This window comes from Vitis riparia, chromosome 12 (assembly GCF_004353265.1).
Source record: "Vitis riparia cultivar Riparia Gloire de Montpellier isolate 1030 chromosome 12, EGFV_Vit.rip_1.0, whole genome shotgun sequence".
Classification (NCBI taxonomy): Eukaryota; Viridiplantae; Streptophyta; class Magnoliopsida; order Vitales; family Vitaceae; genus Vitis; species Vitis riparia.
Window position 1 is genome coordinate 3158480 of NC_048442.1, and position 20824 is coordinate 3179303.

Consider the following 20824-nt stretch of genomic DNA (forward strand, 5'->3'; position numbering starts at 1 on the left):
CAAAGCCTTCTTTCCTACTGGCAATTCAGTCAATTCCCATGTCTGATTCCCTAACAAGGAATCCATCTCATCCTTCATGGCTAACTCCCACTTGCTTGAATTCTCATCTTGCAAGGCTTCATCATAACACTCTGGCTCACCGCCATCAGTCAACAGGAGATAATTTAAAACAGGTGAATAACGCTGCGGAGGTCTAATGTTCCTGGAAGATCTGCAAACTTCAACTACAGGTGTACTCAGATTTACCTGTGAATTTACATTCTCCTTATCTTCTTCACCCCCCTTCTGGACAGTACTTTCAGTCAATTCATCTAAATTGACAAACTTAGATTTCTTTTGATCTATCTCTGTAACATCTGACACTACAGTTGACCTGTCCTTGTACATAACCTGTTCATTAAATATCACATTTCTACTTCTGATGATTTTCCTGTTTTGTTCATCCCAAAACCTATAGCCAAATTTCTCATCACCATAGCCAATGAAAAAACATATTTTTGACTTTGCATCAAGTTTGCTACGAGCATCAGAATCAATATGAACATAAGAAACACAACCAAAAACTTTTAAATGTGAAAACTTCACCTCTTTACCGCTCCAAACCTCCTCAGGAAGTCTGAACTTCATGGGAACTGATGGTCCTCGGTTTATCAGGTAAGCTGCAGTGCTAACAGCATCAGCCCAAAAGGTTTTTGGTAGTCCAGCATGCAACCTCATACTTCTAGCACGCTCATTGAGAGTTCTGTTCATGCGCTCAGCCACACCATTCTGCTGTGGTGTCCCAGGAATGGTCTTCTCCATCCTAATTCCCTGTGCAGCACAATACTTATTGAACCCTCCATCTATGTACTCTCCTCCATTATCTGACCTCAAACATTTTACTTTTAAACCTGTTTCTGTCTCAACCATGGCCTTCCACTTCTTAAAAGTTTCAAATACATCAGATTTATTTTTCAGAAAATAAACCCATACCTTTCTACTTGAGTCATCAATAAAAGTGATGTAGTACCTTGAACCTCCTAGGGATGCAACCGGAGAAGGCCCCCACAAATCAGTGTGTATTAGTTCCAATTTTTCAGCCTTCGGTGTCCTGCCAGTTTTCAAGAAGCTTACCTTTTTTTGTTTTCCTAAGATGCAACTTTCACACATGTCAAAATCAATGGATTTCAATTCTGGTAGTTTTCCTTTTGACAACAGCATCTTCATCCCTTTCTCACTCATGTGACCAAGTCTACGATGCCATAGGCTTGTATCAGTACTTGCATCAGCAACTGCAATTGTGTCTCTTGGACATGAGGTCATATACAAAGTACCAGTCTTCTTTCCACGAGCCAATACCCTAACTCCCTTTGTAACCTTCCAAGTACCACCAACAAATAGTATTGCATGTCCTTCATCATCAAGTTGTCCAACAGAAATTAGATTCCTCCTCAGGTCAGGAATATGTCGAACCTTCTCCAGTAACCAAACAGACCCATTGGGCAACGATATCCGGACGTCTCCCAGACCCACAACATCCAAGGCTGAACCATCAGCCAAATACACCTTACCAAAATCACCTGCAACATAATTCTGTATGATTTCTCAGTGTGGAGTGGTATGAAACGAAGCTCCTGAATCCAAAACCCAATCATCAAGTGGACTGTCTACTGCAAGAAGTAATGCATCATGTACCTCTTTTGTTACAACATTAGCAGAATCATCTTCATTCTTCTTCTTAGGGCTTTTGCATTGCCTTTTAAAGTGACCTGTTTTCCCACAATTCCAGCATTGTACTTGTTGGCCTGATCTAGATTTGCTTCTGTTCCGATTAGAATTTCTGGAATTTGATCTACCCCGATTTGAATATCTGTCATTACCTTTGCCTCTTGTCTCAAGGTTTAGGGCAGAACCAAATCCTGAAGTTTCACCTGCATCTCTTCGGCGAATCTCCTCAGCCAGAATTAAATCTCGTATATCATTGTACTTGAGCTTTTCCTTTCCCGTAGAATTGCTTACTGCCATCCTCATTGCCTCCCAACTGTTTGGCAAAGAAGCCAAGACGATCAGAGCACGAATCTCATCATCAAAATCAATTTCTACAGACGACAATTGATTTGTGATTGTATTAAATTCATTCAGATGTTGTGCTACTGATGCATTCTCTGTCATCTTCAAATTGAACAACTTCTTCATCAGATGCACCTTATTGTTTGCGGACGGCTTTTCATACATACCGGACAAAGCCTTCATCAAATCTGCTGTGGTCTTCTCCTTTACAACATTATGTGCAACAGACCTAGACAGAGTTAACCTAATAACTCCTAGAACCTGTCTGTCAAGAAGCGCCCATTCCTCAGCCTTCATACTCTCAGGTTTTGTCCCCAAAAGAGGCAGATGCAATTTCCTCCCATAGAGATAATCTTCAATCTGCATCCTCCAATACGCAAAGTCTGTGCCATCAAACTTTTCTATTCCAGACGCCTTTCCTGCTTCCTCTGCCATTGCTCCCACTCAAACCTAACCCTAGGCTCTGATACCAGTTGTAGGGAATTAAACCGAATTCCCAACCCGTGAGAAACAAAATTAAAGAAAACACACGCCAAAGAAAAGATAATCACATGCACAAAACAATATTTACGTGGTTCGGCAATTTGCCTACGTCCACGGAGTTGCAGGGATATCACTATTATCAGGGAAGAATTCAGAGTACAACTTAGCGGCTACAATATTCTCTCTATATATATAACACGACAACCCCACCACACTAAAAAACCCTAATCAGAAGGGGTGGTTCCACAATGGGCTAAACGACCCAACAGGCCTCAATAAATCTCCCATTAAAAAGCCATGCAATATTATTCGGGTCGGGTCGTCAAATTGGATCAAACAAAACTAGGCTCCACAAAGCCCAACAGCCTTTGTGTATAGTTTTTGTATAGTGTGGTGTACGTATTACTTTGATCAAGATGTGTATTTTGAGGGAAGGACTTCTCATCCTTCTTTTGTACCTTTATTATCATCAATAAATATTTTGTTTCTGATAAAAAAAAATTATTAAGATATATTAAATGATATTCTTTTATATGAAATTTACCATTTTTTAATTATTTTTCTCAAATTTTAAGTATAATAAACTCAATTATAAATCAATTAATTTATTAACCGTTTATACTTATAACCATATAAATATTCATGTTCTTACCTTTATGCCCATAGCCATATAAATATCCTTGTTTACCTCCCAAAAATATTTTGAAATCCCATCTTCAGCCCATACATCTAATCAATAATGCATAATGGCAGACAATAATATAATATAATACCATATATATTATTGGCATGTAAAAAAATACCCGATAACCATTCTTTTCCTAAATCTGAATCTTCTTCTCCAGCTAAGGGTGAATCTTCGTTCTCAAGCTTTCAAGGTCCATGAAGCACAATCGATGATGTCTATGCAAGAAAAACCAAGATGCCAATGAGATGTCTTTGCCAATGGCAAAAAGGATTTGAAGATGATGATTAGAGAAAGAGAGATCATCAGCATTATATCGTCGCTTCTCAACTTTCAATTGCCACAATAGTAGCAGCAGGCAACCAAGAAGGGTGATTTTGTGGATGAAGAAGAAGAAGAAGAAGAAAAGGGACTTGTGATGTAACTTTGAGGTATTGGAATTTGGGGTCCAATCTGAAACTCTGTCTGAGTAAAATGTTTGTTTTTTTTTTTTCAAAAAAATTGGCTGAGTTAGACAATTCAGGACAAGTTAACACCAAGTCAGTGTTCAATGTTATAAATCGTAACTTGGGAATCGGAATCGTCTCAGACCCTGCTGAGGTGGATATGACTCAGCCGATACTTTGAACCCTACTCTCCAAACCAACAGTTTGGCTATAGAAGTGGAGGTAGTATACTTTTGGAATGCCTGATCCAAGCAGATTCGTTTGTCCCGAGTAATTTCATAATGAAGGGTGACTCGGTAACAATTATTTCTAGGGCTTCCCAGATGAAAAAGGGGCCTGGGAAATAGGATGATGTTACATAAGATATGTGACGAGATGCTCCTTTTGTGGTACCATGCTCCACTAACCACTTAGCAGATTCATTGCTAAGCTAGGTGCATCTAGTCTAGAGGATTTTGTTTAGTAGTCATTGTCTCCTTGATTGTTTTGCTTTTTGTGTTACTACTGTTGGGTTTTGGTACACTTTTGGTAGCCCTTTCTAATATTTTTTATCATCTCCTATGAAGGATAACTAAATTCTTATTATACTTCTGGTTTGGATGCAACATGTTAGATAATGTACAGTTATTTCAATTATTTACTTTTCCTTTTCTTTCCTTATTGTATTGTGGGTCCCACTAACATGTATATATATATACCCAAGTCCAATGTGTATTATTAACAGTTTTTCAATAATAAAAATTAGGGATTTTCCCTTTTCTCTCTTTTCACATGGTATCAGAGCCTAGGGAGAAAAAAAAAACCTAATTATTTCCGGTTTATCCGTGAATCAATTCTGAGAAACCTTTCAGTGACCGTGTTTCATTCCGGTCACCTTTCCCATCTCCTAAAGCTTTCTGATCAACCGTATCGCCATCAGAAAACCCTCATTCCCTTCTTTTCCCTGACCAACCACTTTATTTCCTTCCTCCTCGTGTTTTTGGTTGTACTTGCTTTGTTCATATTCTTACTCTTGGACAGGACAAACTTTCTGCCAAAGCCACAAAATGCATCTTCTTGGGATATTCCAGACTTCAAAAGGGTTATCGTTGTTATTCCTCTGAGACTCATTGCTACTTTCTCTCCACTGATGTCACTTTCTTTGAGGACTCACCATTCTTCTCCACCTTTGAGTCTCTTCTTGTTTCTGAAGTCTTACCTCTTCCCATTATCTCCCTACCTGATGCAGTGCCTTCTCGCCCACTTCAGGTTTATCATCGCCGTCATCGTGTCGTTGTTCCTCCTTCTTTGGCTGAGGTACCTACCGACTCACTTCCTATCCCTTCGGCTTCTCCTGCCCCGGTTCTGCCTCCTTCTACTGACTTACCCATTGCTCTTCGGAAAGGTAATCGATCTACTCGTAATCCTCATCCCATTTACAATTTTTTGAGTTACCGTCAATTATCTTCACCCTATTCTGCATTTATTTTTGCTATATCTTCTATTTCTCTTCCCAAGAACACCCTTGAGGCTCTTTCCCATCCAGGCAGGCGACAGGCAATGGTAGATGAAATGGCTGCTTTACACTCCAATGGCACTTGGGATCTTGTTGTTTTACCCTCTGGTAAATCTACAATTGGTTGTCATTGGATCTACACAGTTAAGGTTGGCCCTGATGGTCAGGTTGATCGCCTTAAGGCCCGCTTAGTTGCTAAAAGTTATACTCAGGTTTATGGTTCTGATTATGGTGACACTTTCTCTCCTGTTGCCAAGATAGCTTCTGTTCGTCTATTGCTCTCCATGGCTGCTATGCGTTCTTGGCCTCTTTATCAGTTAGATATTAAAAATACTTTCCTTCATGGGGATCTTGCTGAGGAAGTTTATATAGAGCAACCACCTGGTTTTGTTGCTCAGGAGGAGTCTGGTTTAGTGTGCAGGTTACGCCGTTCCCTATATGGCTTGAAACAATCTCCTTGAGCATGGTTCAACCATTTTAGTTCTGTTGTTCAAGAGTTTGGCATGTTCCGCAGTACAGCAGACCATTCCGTTTTCTATCATCATAACTCTTCGGGGTAGTGTATTTATCTAGTAGTTTATGTGGACGACATCGTCATTACAGACAGTGATCAGAATGGTATTCAAAAACTAAAGCAACACATTTTCACCCACTTTCAGACTAAAGAATTGGGGAAACTCAAGTATTTCTTAGGGATTGAGATAGCTCAATCCAGTTCCGGTGTGGTTCTTTCCCAAAGGAAGTATGCTTTAGACATCTTGGAAGAAATCGGTATGTTAGACTGTAAACCGATAGACAATCCTATGGATCCAAATGTCAAACTTATACCAGGACAGGGGGAGCCTTTAAGCGATCCTGGGAGATATCGGCGACTTGTACATAAACTGAACTACCTCACCATTACTCGTCCAGACATTTCTTTTCCTGTAAGTGTTGTTAGTCAATTCCTACAGTCACCATGTGATAGCCATTGGGATGCTGTAATCCGCATTCTTCGATATATCAAAAGCACACCAGGCCAAGGTGTGTTGTACGAGAACAGAGGTCATACCCAGGTTGTTGGTTACACAGATGCAGATTGGGCTGGCTCACCCACAGATAGACGTTCCACTTCCGGGTATTGTGTTTTTATTGGAGGTAACCTAATATCCTGGAAAAGTAAGAAACAAGATGTAGTGGCCAGATCTAGTGTTGAAGCCGAGTATCGAGCTATGGCTCTGGCAACATGTGAACTCATATGGCTGAAACATCTTCTTCGGGAGTTGAGATTTGGAAATGATGAACAGATGAAGCTCATCTGTGACAACCAAGCCGCTTTGCATATTGCATCCAATCCAGTCTTCCATGAAAGGACCAAACACATTGAAGTTAACTGTCACTTCATTAGAGAGAAGATCGCATTAGGATGTGTGGCGACTAGTTTTGTCAATTCAAATGATCAACTAGCAGATATTTTTACTAAATCTCTCAGAGGTCCTAGAATTAAATACATTTGTAATAAGCTTGGTGCATATAACATATATGCTCCAGCTTGAGGGGGAGTGTTAGATAGTGTACAGTTATTTCAGTTATTTACTTTTCCTTATCTTTCCTTATTGTATTGTGGGTCCCACTAACATGTATATATATATCCAAGTCCAATGTGTATTATTAACAGTTTTTCAATAACAAAAATTAGGGATTCTCCTTTTTCTCTCTTTTCACACAACACAATTGTTGTTTCTAGTAGAAAAGAAGTATTGTAAACTAAATGCAAAATGGACTTGACATGAAACAAAATTGTAACTTTATGAAATCTAGTGATGGGCTGACCATCTGAATGTTCTGAAGGTCTACATGTTTACAAGAGCAATAACGTCACCTGATGACCTAAAAGAATTCCTTTTAACCTAAAAGAATTCCTTTAACAAAAAAGGATATGCACAAAAATGGAGGCTGTTTATGTAAAACATGCATCAATATTTTCAAAATGCACCAAACACGTGGCATTCAAAATGAGGTTGGAATAACAAAATAAACACCTCTTGCTTGCAATTAATAGCAAAGTTTGCTGAAGAAATTCAAGTGATGATGAACCATGCTCCATAAATGGAACAGGACATCTGTAATATCCAACAATTCTGTTTGTGGTATGATGAAAGGGTCATCAGAACAATATGCAAACTTTGATGTGAATATGTATTGAACAGTTGTGAGATATCAGAATTCACCTTCACAATTGAAAAATGATGTGAATATGTATTGAATGGTTGCGAGATATCAGAAAACCAGCTGTTGAGATTCTCTTTCTTTTTCCTCTCAATCTGAATCAAGCAAGCATTATTTTGTTAAAACAAAAGGACAGAATTGAACAAAAGAGATCTCAATTATTATTGTTTTGTTAAAAACTGCATTATTCAAGAAAAGGACAATATATTTACTTTTTGAGCCTATATTTTGTTAAATCAAGCAAGCATTATTTCTTTTTAAAAAAAAAGAGAAAATGGAACCCATGAGATACAGGTTGAAGGGGTTGGCCTTATGCTCTCTCTCTCTCTCTCTCTCTCTCTCTCTCTATATATATATATATATATATATATCTGTGTGTGTGTGTGTGTGTGGAGGAGATTTGCTCTACTCTTCCCTTTCTTTTGTTTATGAAGGATCACTGACAAGCAATTCAATGCAGGGAAGGTCTTTTACTGTCAGAAACCTCAGGGATTTCTATAATTTAAGATATAAATTGAAAAGAGATCCTAGAGTTAAAGCTGAAGCCACTGCAACATCAGAAGGCCAACCAAAATGAATAAGGCTTGAGGTAAGGAGAAGATACAGTTGCTGCTGAGCCAAGATGAGAAAGTGAATGAGTTCTCACTACAGGTTCAGAATTGCATTATGTCCCAAAGATGTATGAAATAATCTTGAAACAGCCTAACACTTTATTTAAGGAAAAAGAAGAGGATAAAAAGATGTAGGCCAAGTGTCTTGACTTTCGGAAGAAGAAGAAGAAATGAAAAAAAAATAGATAAGGACAGTAAGAGAGCCTTTGTGTGCCTTGTATGTATCCCGTGTCCTTCGGTTAAGTGCCCTTTTTTGTTAGGCTTTTTGACATCGATTTTATTTTCCTATCAAATAAATAATAGACACAAAAAAGAAAAAAAAAAAAAAAACAAGACAAAGAGTAAGAGAAACAGAGGGACACTCCTCCCTTAATTTCTTTTCCTAATTTTACCACTAATATTTTATTTTGATTGTCAAAATAATAAACATAAGATTCACAATTATGTGCCTAATTAGAACAAAAAATGACTATTACACTAAGAATATGGAGAGCACAACCCTGCCTTCAGATACAACTTACTATAAATGATTGTTTACACCCTTTAACTATTCTTTTGATGATTGATAATAGAATTTCTAAGTTTTATAGACCTTATATAGAAAAACTTTACTTGTTCAATGATGACTAAACTGACATCATTTACTTTGCTCGATAAGCATTGAAAACACTATTTGGATATATAATGTCATCCAAATCGTATGATACAAAAGAATAAAGGTATTGTATTAGAAAGCCACACAAGTCAAGTCATAAACATACAAGACTCAAAACAAAGCAAAAGCACCAAACCTGATATTTCTTTGGTAGACTGATAAGCCCAATATCAGCTAGCAAATTTCCAAATTGAACTCGCATGTCTCTAAAAAACAGAAAGAGTTAATGAATCAATATGAAGTATATAGAAAATCACTGAAATGAAGTGCATTGATCTATTTCTCAGAATATTAATATTAATTTTTGACAAGAAGAACATTCACATTATTTATTGAGTTATTCAGTGTTATGATTCTTTTCGACATCATTCACAAAGTGAAATGAATGTTCAGGAGGCTTAAAAGTATTTGAAGATGCAAATTAATGGTTTAAAAGAAACTCTTTAAATCTTAACCTGGGAAAGGTAATACTGCACAATCACAAGGAACATTTGTAAGAAAGACTTAGGCTCTAACTCAGTTGCATTTGTAAGCGTGCACCTTCGGTATAACAATTGTGCTCCACTTGCCTTACAAAAAGAGTAACCAACAAACTAAAAGAAGGATATTTTCATACCTTAGCCCTCTCTTTTCCCCTCTACAAAGCATTCAATGAAACCCCTTCCATGGCCTTAGCTAATGTGGCACTTAAATATTTTTATCACCATTGCAAATAAATAAAAAGAAAGTGGATTCCTCTTAACTAATCTTTTGAAACTCTGAAAGAAACTAGCCACAACTCTGTTAACTAAGATTAAAAATATAATAGTAGAGATACAACATTTTATGTAGCTAAACTATCAATTTCAAGCTTAGGCTGTTAGATAGGGCCAACAATGTACATAAGCTGATTTGGGTTAAAGCCCTAATACATCAAATCAATTTCATTTCATCAAAAGCCTATCTTCTCCAAATAGAATAAGTGAAAATGCAATTCACATTGTCATGGGATTTTTTTTTTGTGTTCTTCCATGCTAGAGCTCCTCTTTGGAATCAACTGTTTTATTAGCAAACAAAACTACAACAAAAAAATTTGCATTCCTTCTACAAATGCATTTTCAGAATTTGAAACCACTAGGCCTACCACTTTCTCCAATTTATTAGTGATAATTTTAGCTAATAGCTTGTAGAGCCATCCCACTAAACAATGGTTCTAAAATCTATAAAACTATTTGTTCTAACATTCTTGGAACAAGAACCAAAAAGGTAGTAGTACAACTTTATTTAAATGATTCCATAAAATGAAATTCACATACAAATTTCATCAAGCCAGTTGAACTACCAATTTTCCTAAAAGCTTTAGCTTATAGGATTTAGGCTCACAATGTATATCATGCACTCTAACACCCTCTCTCATGTGTAGACTCCATTTTTGGGCTTATACATGACTTAATAGATTGGGAAAATAAGCAGGTAGTGGTGAGGTCTGAATACTTGACCTCCCGCCATACAAGGTTCTAATACCAGGTTGAAATACCAATTTTCTTAAAAACTTAAGTTTGTAGGATGTGGGCTCACAATGTATATCATACACTCCAAAAAAGCCCTCTAATACTACCCTAATTAAATTGGTGAAAGCATTTGGACAACGAGCTTTATTCAACGTAGTGCATGCAAGACCTCCAAAACCACCTCCTCTGCTAAAATCCTTCTTAAGATTGGCAAAATCCTTTGCCCAATGGTCTTAAACATACTGTCCTCAAGACTACATCTTCGATCCCTTGCGTTCAAATAAAACCACTTGAAGAAAGACTAAAACCCAAATCACAACATTTTTATCTAAATTACTTCTTATGGAGGCATTGGTGATTCCATGGAAAAATTTCATATTCTTCTCATCTTCCTTCAACCACAAAAGAGGTACCCAACCACAAGAGTAGAGAAAAAGAATAACATTCCTATCATATCACATGTAAGATGAAAAAACAGGATGTATTCATACGGTTAATTGGTTCTAAATAACAAAAACTTTAGGGAAAAGAAACTAAACCTTATCATGTGCATCACTGAACTGCTTAAAAAATATGAATTGCAAAAATGTTGTGCGGCTTTTGCTCCTTTCTGCAAAATAAAATCTCATATATTAATAAAGTCAAGTTGTGAGAAGAAGTACCAGTCAGCAAGGAGGCAGATCTGGCTCAATCATTTTTTTTTTTTTTTATAGGAAACGATAACGGAATATATTGATAAAAAGAAGGTACAATTAGAAGGATGAGAAATCCTCCCACCAAAGAAAAACAAGACTACAAGTAATCAAATATAAGAAATACAACGAGAGAAAAAACAAACGGTCTATTTACACACCGCTAACCAATCAAGTTGTAACACGTTAAGAGGTATCCCCTTAAAAACCTTAGAACAAAAAGCCCATAGAGAAGCCAAAAAACGAATAGAATCCCAAAGATACCCTGAATTCCTTGCTTTATCCTCAAAAATCCTTGCATTCCTTTCCCGCCACACCACCCACATTAACGCGATGCACACGTCTTGCCATAAAACAACCCTTCTCTTAGAAGATCCGAACCCATTAAAATTAGTAAAAAACATGTCAGAGATGCTCCTTGGGGAAACCCAATCCATCTTTGCTAACTGAAATAATCTGTGCCACAACCCCTTGGTCAAAGAGCAATGGAGGAAAAGGTGATCTACTGTTTCTCCATGCTTCATGCACAACTTACATATGTCGGGACTAAGTGCTTTGTGGGGTCTTCTCAATTGTAGCAAGTCATTAGTATTAACCTTCTTGTGCGCGATTTGGCTCAATCATTGTTCATCTGATTTGCATAACACTTCAAATTTTTTCTCAATTCTACCAAAATGCATGACCTTTGTACTGTCTTATACTTCAAGCAAGAATCACTTAAAAAAAAAAAGAAGAAGAAGAAAAATAAGACAAAGACAAGAAGAAAAAAAGAGGACAAGAACCAGGTACACTGAAGTGCCATTTCATGACTAGTAACAAATTGCCTTATATAACTGCAATGGTGAAGATCCTTGCCCAGTTATCTAAGAACTGTTTACTGAAGGTAAAATTCAAATTAACTGACCTCATGTAGAATCCTCTCCCATTTCTTGTATGCAACCATCATTACTAGGTGGTCAGATTGCCTGGCACCATCAGTTGAATCACTTGCACCATCTACTTGATCAGTCAACAATGCCAATTTGGCTCTTTCAACATTTTGTCTCTGGAAATCAAGCACATTAGATTATCCAGGAAATGCAACTTCATTACCATAGGGAAAGTTGAGAAACAGAAAAAAGATAAAGAATACTTAGAAGAGAGACCTCATCTTTTGGAGATAAAAATGGTGACTTATAACTCAAAAATGCTGAAATTGAGAGAATGGGTGATAAGCAACCAAATATTGCCCCATATAACATCATCTGCAGTTTCATAGGAAAACATTATCAACAACATGGTTTTACCAAAATATGTAGGCAGCAATTCCATTGCTTAAGGAAATTTGTGATGTGTTTTCATGTGAAGTAAATTCTTGATGTGTTTTCATGTCTGTCGCAGAGAGAGAGAGAGAGAGAGAGCATTAATAGTGATGGGAAGGATGAATATTGACCATACAAGCATAAAAACCTATCCAATCAAAAAGCCCAAACCCAAAGATTGACCATTCAACACAACAACCCAAACAGGCCGATGTTGGTGAAATGAAAAGCATTTTACTGATAATTCTAGGTAAAAATTATTTTAAATATATCAATACAAAGCATGGTGTGATATGACCAAGGGCCTGAAAAGGCAATGCTATTAGAATTTAGAAAAAGAAAGTGAATCACTAAGATGATAATAACATAATAAGTTATAAAAGCTCACACAAAAAAAAAAAAAATTGCAGTTACAGCCAAAAGAGGATAATTAGGGATTTGGAAGGCAGATAAAGAAAAATGCTGAACTCTACACTTTAAAAAGCAAGAAATGTAGAAAGAATGAAATAGAACTAAACTGATTGTTTCATAAATGTAAACCCTTAAATTTTAAGTTCTATATTAGAATGACAAGATAGATAGATAGTGATAATTAGATAACAAGTTTCATTCCCTTAATTCAGTAAACAGATAACAGATATAATTGATGTCTCTGAATTTAGTGAAATGGCCTTTTCAACCCATCATCTGGTCCAATCTGTAGGGAATTTTTTCTCTTTATGGGGAGAGAGACTGCTTTGATTCCTAGGATGCCAAAATTAGATGGATTAGACACGGAACAGGAAACAAACTTCATGTAGGAATAAGGAGCTTCAGGTTCATTTCTTCCCTGTTCAATATCAACTCTCCACATGCTTTTTCCTTGCTCTTTTCATTTTTTCTTTATTTGTTATATTGCTTTCTAAGTGACACAATTTTTTTATTCCTTATTTTAAAAAAATGAGCTATTAAGGTTTTACAGACTTAAAAACTTTTGAAAGAAAAAAAACCTATAATCCTTGTTGAACTAACCGCTAAAATCCCAGACATTAGATTCCAAATCAATAATATTAGCAATGAGTTCCCAGTACTACAATTATTTAACCTTTGAAATAGAAGGACAGAAGTAAATTATGCACACCTTTCCAATTAACACATCAACAGGAAGTTTAGCCAAATGATGCCCAAGAGGTGTCAACTCTTCATCCCCTTCAATAGCACCAACCTAAATGGTAGTCCAATTGAGTATTGGATGAATTTTGATAAATGCTCAAAAAACTGAGTAATTACTAATAATTTTATATTACTCAATTTTATTGGGTAAAGTAAATGTCAGAATTCAACAAATTGCAGTGTGATACTGGTCATAAAACATATATTAATATTTTGATCTAGCAAACAAGAAGTATACTAATAATTTAGAAATCATGTACATTAGAACTTCTTTTGTTGAAGACAATACAAAAGATATACAGAATGTTGTTCTATGTCATAGAGAATTATGAGTTCATGAAATTTTTTGCAACAATTCAAGTTAACCAAAAAAGATAATTCCACAAAGAAAAAAGATATAAAGAGAACCCATGATGAGTACTAGGGATGCAAAAAACAATGAAAGTAGAGCAGAGTTTCAAATGATGTCCTGTTATTCCATAAAAAATATAGATAGGCTTGGAACCATCTAACAGAGCTTTCAATAGCACATAACTTGTTTCCAACAACTGTGTTGAACAGGGAACTGCAGATGACCTTTTTCATTTAATAATATTTTTCTTTCCTGTGATGAAAATGATAGTACATAGGTCATTATTGAACTCATGGTACACGTAGGCTTGCTATGTAGTGTATATTAGAACTAATTCATTGAAGTATGGATGTTTATCTTAGCTCCTTTAGCATTGTTATAGAAAAATTAGATATTCAGAGTTAAGTTATTATTCATGTCGAAGATTTAGGAGTTCGTTAAGAATTAGAGTTTAGGAGTTAGGAAATACATTTGAATTCCTATTTTGTAGGGATAAGATCTGGTTATTAATTTATTTTTTTTATTGTTTTATTTCATCAAATCCAATTAGTTCTTGGGCTGTTAGGGTGTTAGGTTGTTGCACTTGACAAATCTGGAAGATCACTCTCACAAGAAACCAAGTCTCAAAGGTACAAAAATTTGGGGACTGAACAAAGAGGAGATTGAAAGGCTAAGAAAGCTCTTTATCACTCCTAAGAAACCAACAAGATCATGCTCGTCGGCCCGAACAAGTAAGTGTTTTGTATCTTATGCTCTTAGTGCCTCAAACACATCATATTCTAGTTTTTGGGTTATCGACTCAGGGGTAACTGATCATATGACTCACTCCATGGATGTTACATTAGTTGAAAAACTATGTTGCTTTCAAAATCCTTATCTTTAGGGGGAATCATCATTATCTATGGAAGATAAGGATTTGTTCCTGCTTAACTTTCCAGACTTTCCAGCAAGTTCTTCTACACCCGAGTTGAAGCCATTGCAACTATTGCAGTAGTTGTCCTAGAAATTCCAGCATCTGCTCTAGAAATTCCAGTTGTGGTTCCATTGGATCTGAGTCTGAAACCATCATTCCAACAGATGTCAAGTCTGGTCCCATTGCTGCCCAGCCACTTCAAGTTTGCTCCAGGAGAAAATCGCTTGTTCCTGAACCTATGCAGGTCCAGGAATCTGAGACAACACTAGGTACTGAACTTCTTCTTTCATCTTCTCCAGTTGTTAATGACCTAGACCTACTCAATATCCTATATCTCACTTCATATCTTTGGAAAAATCATCCCCAACACAACTTTTCTCCCTCAATTGAACACCCTTAACATTCCCCACTACATGAGGTACTAGAGATAAGAACTAGAAAAAGGCTATGAGTGAGGAGTTGAGGCACTAAATAAAAACCAAACATTGGAAGTTATTGATCTTCCAAGAGAAAAAAAGACTAGTGGGTAAGGGGGGGTGTAAATGGATGTTTATAGTTAAATATAAAGCTGATGGCTCCTTAGAGAGATATAAAGTAAGGTTACTACCTAAGGGCTATAATCAAACATATGGGGTGAATAATCAAGAAACCTTTGCCCCTATGGGAAAAATGAATACCGTGTGTGGTTTGTTGTCTTTCATAGTTAACCTTGATTGGTGTTTGTAGCAATTTGATCTTAAGAGCACATTTTTGCATGGTGACTTAGAAGAAGAGGTATATATGGGAGGCTCCATTGGGTTTGACAAGAATAAAGTTTGCAAGTTAAGAAAGGCATTATATAGGCTAAAGCAATACCCTAGAGCATGATTTCAAAAGATTTACTAAGGTTATGTTGGAGATGGGGCATAAGCAACATCAAGGAGACCACACCTTGTTCATAAAGCATTTGACTTTAAGGAAAGTATAGCTTATTTGTGTATGTCGATGACATAATTGTGACGAGACCTACTTCGAAAACAGCTAGCTAAAGAATTTGAAATAAAGGAGCTTGAGAAACTTAAGTACTTCTTAGGAATCAAAGTGGCACATTTGAAAGAGAGAATTTTTGTATCACAACAGAAGTATGTGGCTAATCATCTCAAAGAGACAAGAATGCTCAGATGTAAATCGGTTGATACACCTATTGAGCTGAACCATAAGTTGAGTAAAGCAGATAATGATGCAATAATAGACCAAGAAAGATACCAGAGACTAGATAGCAAACTGATTTATCTCTTACATACATGGTTGGATATAGACAATGCCATAAGTGTAGCAAGTTAGTTTATGTAGAAACTGAAAGAAACAAATCTTCAAGCGGTTTACAGAATCCTGCACTATCTTAAATCTACCACAGGGAAAGGAATATTGTTAAAAAAGAATGCCGAGCTAAGTTTAAAAGCTTATACAGATGCAGATTAGGCTGGATATGTTGTAGATAGAAAGTCAACCTCGGGTTATTGGACTTTGCTAGGATGAAACTTAGTGACTTGGAGAAGCAAGTAGCAAATAGTTGTGGCAAGATCAAGTGTTGCAGCTGAATTTAGAGCCATGACACATGGAATTGGTGAACTATTATGAATGAAAATCATTCTTGAAGATCTTAGAATCGAGTGGCAAGGACCAATGAAACTTTATTATGATAATAAGTTGGCTATCAACATTGCTCATAACTCAATTCAGCATGATCGAACCAAACACATGGAACTAGATAGACATTTCATAAAAGAAAAGTTGGATATTGAATTGATATGCATACCATATGTTTCTGTGAAAAGAGAGAAAAGGGAGAATCCCAAATTTTTGTTATTGAAAAACTGTACACTATCTAACACTCCCCCTCAAGCTGGAGCATATATGTTATATGCACCAAGCTTGTTACAAATGTATTTAATTCTAGGACCTCTGAGAGATTTAGTAAAAATATCTGTTAGTTGATCATTTGAATTGACAAAACTAGTCGCCACACATCCTGATGCGAGCTTCTTTCTAATGAAGTGACAGTCAACTTCAATGTGTTTGGTCCTTTCATGGAAGACTGGATTGGATGCAATATGCAAAGCGACTTGGTTGTCACAGATGAGCCTCATCTGTTCATCATTTCCAAATCTCAACTCCCGAAGAAGATGTTTCAGCCATATGAGTTCACATGTTGCTAGAGCCATAGCTCGATACTCAGCTTCAGCACTAGATCTGGCCACTACAACTTGTTTCTTACTCCAATAAAAACATAATACCCGGAAGTGGAACGTCTGTCTGTGGGTGAGTCAACCCAATCTGCATCTGTGTAACCAACAACCTAGGTATGACCTCTGTTCTCGTACAACACAACTTGGCCTGGTGTGCTTGTGATATATCGAAGAACAACATCCCAATGGCTATCACATGGTGACTGTAGGAATTGACTAACAACACTTACAGGAAAAGAAATGTCTGGACGAGTAATGGTGAGGTAGTTCAGTTTACCTACAAGTCGCCGATATTTCCCAGGATCTCCTAAAGGCTCCCCCTGTCCTGGTATAAGTTTGACATTTGGATCCATAGGAGTGTCTACCGGTTTATTCCAAGATGTCCAAAGCATACTTCCTTTGGGAAAGAATCACACCGGAACTGGATTGAGCTACCTCAATCCCTAAGAAATACTTGAGTTTCCCCAAGTCTTTAGTCTGAAAGTGTAGACAAGTTTAAAAGGAGATTTTGCCCGATTATTCAAACGCTTTGAGAACGAGACACGAGTATGTTTCCCAAGCTGACAGGACTCACACGCAAGCGACGACAAAGATGAAAAACAAGGAACCATTTTCTGGAACTTAGATAGACCGGGGTGGCCCAGACGACTATGGATGAGGAGGAAAGCATCAGTGGAAATGCAAACTACAGGAGTTGAAGGCGAGGTAAGGTGATAGAGGCCTTGAGACTCACGTCTTATGCCAATCAACTTCTCCGTACTCCGGTCCTGCAAGGTCACAAATTTATAGAGAAAGTGATAGAATAGTTAAGAGTGCGAGTTATTTTGCTGATAGAAATAAGATTAAAAGGACATTCAGGGGCATAAAAGAGAGAATGGAGAGGTAGGGAAGGGAAAGGATGAGCTAAACCAAAACCTTTAGCCATAGTTTGGAAACCATTAGCTAAAGTAACAGTAGGTAAGGTAGAGGTAGTAGTAATAGAAGAGAAAAAATCCTTAATACCAGATATGTGATCAGAAGCGTCAGAATCTAGAATCCAAGGTCTAAGAGAAGATGTGTGGGTAAGACAAGCAGAAGCATTACCAGTCTGGGCAACAGAAGCTGACTTGGTGACCTGATAGCGGAGATAGTCATCATACTCACTGTCAGTGAGGGAAATACCCTGAGATGTGGAGGAACTGGGAGGTTGAGGTGGCTGAGGATCAGATGACTGGACCACGTGGGCAGTGCGGGGAGGCCGCCCATGTAACTGATAACACCGATCACGAGTGTTGCCAAGCTTATTGCAATAGGTGCAATGAGGACGTTGGCCTCTACCTCGGTTACCACTGCGTCCTCCTCGAGAGTTAGTTTGAGAAACTAACACAGAAGAACCTGAAGTGTTATCAAATGGAAAAGTCTGAGTGGAGGAGATATGAAGGAGGCGAGCAAACACATCATCCAAGGATGGAATGGAGGAACTGCTAAGAATCTGATCGCGGACGGTCTCAAGATCTGGACGGAGGCCAATAAGCGCAAGAACCATGAAGAACTTGTCAATCTGTGTTCGTTGATCCCCAACATCAGTAGTAAGAGGCATCATGGTCAAGAATTCCTCCTTAAGAGAGGCAATCTGGCCAATATAAGTAGATAAATCCATGTCTTGTTGTCTGACATTGACAATAGAAGAAGTCACCTTATAAAGACGTTGGATATCATTCGTGTATAGCCCTTTCGCCTGATTCCAAAATTTAAAGCATGTTTTGTAGGCCCGAAGATGAAGCAGAATCTTAGGATCAACTGATTGCCATAACACACTACATAACTGTGCATCTATCTTCCTCCATTGTACTCTGTCAACCTCAGGGATATCCGCTTCCTGCGTAACAAGGTGATCCTCATAACCTTGACCCATAAACCAAAGCTCCACAGAGGCAGACCAAAACAAATAATTTTCACTGCCAACCAATTTCTCCGAAGTAATCATAGGAGATCCAGATATGACAGAGGAAAAAATGGAACTTTTAGTAGTCATATCTACTTATCTGGAGAACGAAATATGTTTAGATCGAAGAGAGCCTTAATATGGCTTCAGATCGCGGCTGAAAGAAGAAAAACTGAGGATCCGCAGCTGTGAGAGACCAAATAGTAAAGAAAACAAATGTGGCACTATTGGAAGGGTAGAAGAACACTTCCTAAGACACGTGCAAGGCTCGGGGTGGAGAGGAAGTCACCGGAGATCGCCGCAAAGGCTGTTTAGAGGGCCGGCGGAGACAAAAAACCCCAAAAAATGCACTTGAATGGCTCGGATGGCACAAGCACAGATGGAGGGTGGCTAGACGGCGTCAGGCGAGGCTGGAGTGGAAGCGGGAGGCCGGAAAGTGCTCCACGCGCCGGCGCGTGAGGTTCAGGCCGCCGAAGAAGAAACGCGCATGGCTGAGAATCTCCCTCCGGTGCTTTGACAAAACTTGAAGATCTCCTCCTTGCGCACCTAATGGTATGGTCGGTGTCGGAAAAGGACTTCGTCGGAAAAGTCGCCGACGGTGAGGGTTTTCTGACGGCGATACGGTTGATCGAAAAGCTTTAGGAAATGAGAAAGGTGACCGGAATGAAACACGGTCACTAAAAGGTTTCCCAGAATTGATTCACGGATAAACCGGAAATAATTAGGTTTTTTTTTTTTCTCCCTAGTGTCACAAGCTGATTCAAATGAGCCTCCCCATGAACTTATATAAAGCCAGGAAGCTTCTGGAGACTCCTAGAGTGGGAAGAGTGTGGAAAGTTCTAGAGATGCCTGGAGAAATCCACACAACTCTACACTATGGTGGAAGACATGAGAGGAGTCCATAGCCTTCTAGAGAATTCCAGAGGTCTCTTGTATATCCTTGTACATAGGCTTGTACCTAAAATGATGTAGGACATTCTAGAATATACTTGAGTTGTAAGGAACCCTCCAAGGTTCCAGAGAATTCCATTGGTGCCTATAAATAGGTGAGGGCCTCATTTGGCCAAAGGACCAAGAAAGTGAGCTTCCAAGCACTAGTAAGGGCTTCCTTGAGTTAATAAGAGTTTTCATTCTTTAAAGAGTTGCCTACTAAGCTTTTTAAGCTTTTAAGTCATGAGCATCTTAGCCTAGCAAGCTAAGCATTGGGAACAAGGCTGACTTAGCAAGATCAAGCGTCTTGACTTGCCTAAGTGCCGCACGAGCTTAGTGAACGACCAAGTCCGTGACAAGTGGTATCAGAGCGCGGTTACGAAGTGGGCAAAGCAAAGGAAGCATGTCGGGCTCTAATGTGGAGGAGACTAGCGAGCAAACCCGTGGAAAGGAGATGGAGCATACTGCACGGGGCAGAGGCAGGAATGATAAGTCTCGTGACGCCTTAGCCAACATGGAGGCAAGGCTAGCCAAGGTGGAGCTAGCCATCGCAGACACCCGGGAAGGGGTGGACTTGATCGAGCAAGGCATGGAGAAGGGCTTAGAGGATCTAAGGGAGCAAATCCAAGACCTTCGCGAGAAGGTGCTAGGCTCACAAGTTCAGCCGACGTCACACGAGGAGGTCATATCCTTCCAAGACAAGGTCATGAGCATGTTCGCTAGTGTGGAGTCAAGGATGGAGGCCTTGGCTGCGCGCATGGAGACCCGAGACCAAGAGATTCGTCAAGAGCTGGCCATCTACAAGACTGCGGTATCAGCACGAGTCATGACCACTCATGAGGCTCCAAGGGTGGAGGTGCCCAAGCCACACACGTTCAGTGGCAAGAGAGATGCTAAGGAGCTGGATAACTTCTTGTGGCACATGGAGCGTTACTTTGAGGCCATTGCATTGACGGATGAAGCCACTAAGGTACGCACCGCGACCCTTTACCTGATTGATAATGCTACTCTATGGTGGCGTCGACGGTTTGCCGACATAGAGAAAGGGACGTGCACCATAGACACATGGGATGCCTTTAAGAGAGAAATCAAAAGGCAATTCTATCCCGAAGATGTGGCTTACCTAGCAAGGAAGAGTATAAAGCGTCTCAAGCACACGCGCTCGATCCGTGAGTATGTCAAAGAATTCTCTACGCTTATGCTTGAGATG

The 20824-nt window shown here is 38.5% G+C and overlaps 1 protein-coding gene across 2 annotated transcripts in view; it reads right to left on the bottom strand.

Annotated features, from left to right (window-relative positions):
- The window catches only part of LOC117926240 (DExH-box ATP-dependent RNA helicase DExH7, chloroplastic), a 98941-nt gene that overhangs the window by 8198 nt on the left and 69919 nt on the right, over positions 1-20824 (bottom strand). For both annotated transcript variants that reach the window (XM_034845322.1, XM_034845321.1), the window contains exons 25-30: positions 13236-13319; positions 11960-12058; positions 11719-11859; positions 10662-10732; positions 8769-8838; positions 7369-7461 (exon numbers count right to left, since the gene is read on the bottom strand). In XM_034845322.1, the coding sequence (XP_034701213.1) occupies positions 7369-7461; positions 8769-8838; positions 10662-10732; positions 11719-11859; positions 11960-12058; positions 13236-13319 (558 nt within the window). The remainder of the gene's footprint in view (positions 1-7368; positions 7462-8768; positions 8839-10661; positions 10733-11718; positions 11860-11959; positions 12059-13235; positions 13320-20824) is intronic.